The sequence below is a fragment of the Epinephelus moara genome, chromosome 23 (assembly GCF_006386435.1).
Source record: "Epinephelus moara isolate mb chromosome 23, YSFRI_EMoa_1.0, whole genome shotgun sequence".
NCBI classification, from domain to species: domain Eukaryota; kingdom Metazoa; phylum Chordata; class Actinopteri; order Perciformes; family Serranidae; genus Epinephelus; species Epinephelus moara.
This window is the reverse complement of record NC_065528.1, coordinates 33965912-33969828: the sequence shown is the minus strand read 5'-3', so window position 1 is coordinate 33969828 and position 3917 is coordinate 33965912. Positions and strand designations below refer to the sequence as shown.

At 46.8% G+C, this 3917-nt stretch overlaps 1 protein-coding gene across 2 annotated transcripts in view; it reads right to left on the bottom strand.

The window, feature by feature from the left end:
- Window positions 1-20: 20 nt before the first annotated feature.
- Window positions 21-3917, bottom strand: part of stab2 (stabilin 2) — a 52143-nt gene continuing 48246 nt past the window's right edge. For both annotated transcript variants that reach the window (XM_050036674.1, XM_050036675.1), the window contains 10 exons: window positions 3328-3477; window positions 3149-3253; window positions 2961-3068; window positions 2582-2775; window positions 2362-2503; window positions 2075-2208; window positions 1830-1992; window positions 1532-1638; window positions 1008-1127; window positions 21-921 (listed from right to left, as the gene is read on the bottom strand). In XM_050036674.1, the coding sequence (XP_049892631.1) occupies window positions 745-921; window positions 1008-1127; window positions 1532-1638; window positions 1830-1992; window positions 2075-2208; window positions 2362-2503; window positions 2582-2775; window positions 2961-3068; window positions 3149-3253; window positions 3328-3477 (1400 nt within the window). In that variant the 3' untranslated portion in view covers window positions 21-744. The remainder of the gene's footprint in view (window positions 922-1007; window positions 1128-1531; window positions 1639-1829; window positions 1993-2074; window positions 2209-2361; window positions 2504-2581; window positions 2776-2960; window positions 3069-3148; window positions 3254-3327; window positions 3478-3917) is intronic.

Below are 3917 nucleotides of genomic sequence, written 5' to 3'. Positions count from 1 at the left end.
ATTTTTATTTTATTTTGACTTTACTATACTGAAAGGCTTATTTGGTAGCCTATGTCTACTTTATTTACTTTATCACTGTAACGGTTAAACAAGTCAAGTGCAAAATATAAATAAAAGTATATACACTAAATGATACAAATGTATTATTTGACCAATTTTAAAGTTTTACTATATTTTCTTCCTGAAATCCACCTTGAAATTCTACCCCGTTGGGATCAGGATAATCCTGTTTTTTTGGATCAAAGTTATCCAAATCCTACTGAAACGTTTTGAACAACACAAACTGAAGGTTTGATCCAGATTAAAACTAGGATTGGATTCCGTGATCTAATCCGATTTCAGAATCCTTCTTTCCCTTTTGAACAACCCATTTTCAAGATTTGATCCAATCCGATAACCAAAATCCAATCAGATTACCTTTGAACAACTGGCCCTAGGTTATCAGAAGTCGGCCATTTTAAACCAGTGTCACTTTACTAATTGAAACCTCTGCGTCCTGTACTCTGACCTGTGTTACAACATGCAGAGGTTAATCTGAATCTCTGACAGTGACTGAATGTGAAAGTGATGTGACTGAACTAAAGTCAGAACTCTGGGACGACATCAAGGATAAATGTCAAACATGTAAATGATATGTGACAACACAGTGAAGTGTCTGTGGTGAGTATCCTGACAGTTGATTGATCAGATATTTATAACCACTGATTGAGATGATAGATTCATGGGACAGGACGGTGTCGCCCTCTAGTGATCAGTCACAGTAATAAATATGACCAGAGCCGATGGGTTGAGCAGGTCAGCGACTCCGAGGACGGTCAGACTGCCGACACGAGTCCTGATGCGACTGCCGTTCTTCAGCTGGCTGAGAGGAAGAGCCTGACCCTCCGACAGGTGGAACTCAACGTCCCTCAGAGACAGAGTCTGCAGGGACACAGGGACGGACAGGTGAGGACACATGAACAGGCAGAGATACAACACCTGCTGACAGACCTCTGTGAATGACTCACCTGGTTTTCAGGCAGTCCGGTGTTGTCGGGGACGAACAGTGTTGACTGGACCGTCAGGTTACTGAGACGCTTCAGAAAGTGTTTCCCTGAATCAGACACCTGGGAGCAGTTCAGGATTTGCTGCAGGAGGAAATAAAGTTTAATAAGTGGCCACCAGTGGTGTGTTATTATAACAGGCCCTGGTGCTGATGCGATCGTGCACATATCGTCTTGTCACATGATCAGAGACTTGACACTGGTTAACATCAACGTACATATTACTCAACAATCATCATTAAATATCTGCATATAAAAAATACCAAAGGAAATAAATTATTCATTTAATTTAATAGTTGATTTTTAGTTACAGAATAAGCACATGATTTGGTCATGTGGACCTCCAGTCTCTATCTGACCCAACGCCTCCTCAGACTTCATGACCAAACTGACAAAGATTAAAACTAAAAACACTTCCTGTATATTCTGGTCGGTTGTATCATCATGCGATTCATCTTAAAACAGTCACATGTTAAATTGTGGCTCACTGTGAGGAAGTTGGAGAAGGTCGGTGTGGATCTGAGGACCTGCAGCAGGTTTCCTGTACAGCTGAAACCGTCTCCAACGTAACCGGGCTTACACTCACACTTCACCTCTGAAACAAACAAACAAACAAACAACAGACTGACTGCTATCTGCTGACTTTGACGATCGATACATCACAGTCACACCAGTTTGAGTTCTGAAGCCGTCTGATGTCCCTCTGAGGATATTATTACATTATTATTATTACACCACTACTGAACACTGCGCTCTTCACTGTGGCCCCTCCTCTTCCTGTCTCACCTTTCATCCGGTAGCAGAAGGCATCCCAGGTCTCGCTCGTCTTGCGGACGCCGTAGTCCACGATGCCGATGTGTCCAAAGCCACAGTTGGGATTGGAGTACGTGGTGGGGTACGCCACCCGGGCCTGGTCCAACCAGCCGGCAGAGCACATGTTCAGCCCGCCCTGAGGAAGGCGAGGAAAGGTAAATGTGTTTCTACAGGTGTTGAGCAGGAGCAGGTGTTGTGTCTGTGGTGTGTTCACTGACCTGCTGAGCGTAGGACAGCTGATTATACGTAGCCAGGCTGGCGCCCTCTGTGTCACAGGCCTGTTGAGCTGCACTGAAGTTCATCTTGTACTGACCTTTATCCGAACGAACATGAAACACGCCCAGCTTCGCGTCTACACACAAACACAGCAGCAGAACACACACTCATTTTATAGTTACACACACACACACACACACACACACACACACACACACACACACACACACGGGGATGTCCACATGAGACTTAACCCCTCCCTCTGATCACCTGTCATGATGTTTTATACCTTCAAAGTGGAGGTCGGTACATTTGGCGTCTTGATGACATCGTCCGTTGTCCTGGAGACAGCGGCTGATTGGCAGCTGTTTGACCTCACAGGTGAGTCCGTCTCCGACGTAGTTGTCCTTACAGGTGCACTTCTTCTTCCCCTGCTCACACAGATACGTTACATTAATACAACACACTCACGGTCCCAACATGTCAAATACACGCCGTGTTGTCCTCACCGGAGCCGTCATGGTGCAGGTGGCGTGTTCGTGGCAGCCGCCGTTGACCCCGGAGACACACGGGTCGATGGGCTGACAGGTGAAGCCGTCTCCGGAGTAACCTTTAGGACAGGTGCAGGTCACCTTCTCTCCCGTCTGAAAACACTTGGCTCCTTTAGCACAACCGCCATTCCAGGTGGAACACACGTCCATCACTACGGACAGACAGATGGACAGACGGGCAGGTGGACAGGCGGACAGACAGATGGACAGACAGGAAGACACACAGACAGACATCAAGATGCTATGTAAGAAATAAACGTATTCACGGTTTGCAGAAACGTACGGTGAAAACATTTTCCTCTGGACACTGGACTGACTGTATAGTTCGTGTATCTACCTGTACAGGTGAGTCCGTCTCCTTCGTAGAATCGCTGACAAACACAGGTGTTGTTCTCCTGACAGACGGCTTTTGGAGAACAGGGTGGAGAACACTCGAAGACTTCACCTGGAGGGGACAAAGACATGACCTGTAGAGATGATGCACACAGCTCCTCACACACCGACACGGCGTCCTGATGAACTCACCCTGTGGCATCTCACAGCGCTCTCCGGTCCAGCCCGCCTCACAGAAACACGAACCTGTACCTTTACGTCCGTCGTCACATGACCCGTGTTCTGAACAGTTACAGGCTGAGAACCAGAGGGAAACAATCTGTTAGGACACCTGCAGACATCAAACAGGAAGCGGTCTGACCGCTGCTCACCTTTACAGGATGCTCCGTAGAATCCGAAACTGCACAACTCACAGGCCACGCCCCCGAAACCTGCGTCACAGGTGCATGTACCGTTGCCAAGGTGACCGTCGTCACATTTACCATGGTTACTGCAGGGAGAGCCGACTCCACCGGGACAGACTGAGAAGGTAGACAGAGACAAACACAACATGGCATCTCATTAACATATTCATGATGTCATAATAGTCATGTGACACCAAATGAACATCATGAGACAGTTATGACAAAATACAAATCAGGGCTGTCGAAGCGCCAGGTTCACTTTATCGAGTCATATCAAGTCTGATCGGATCCTTTGTTTCACATCAGCTGTTTTTCCCGACACAACGAGTGCAGCCATCATCAACTCTCCTCTCCGCGCTGCACCCCGCCCACCGCCAAACACCATCCACCATTACAAATGACCTTCTGATTGCTTCAGACAAAGGACTTGTCTCTGTACTTGTTTTATTAGATCTTAGTGCGGCGTTTGACACAATTGACCATCAAATTCTACTGCAGAGACTGGATCACTTAATTGGCCTAAAAGGTTCTGCACTGAGCTGGTTTAAATCTCATTT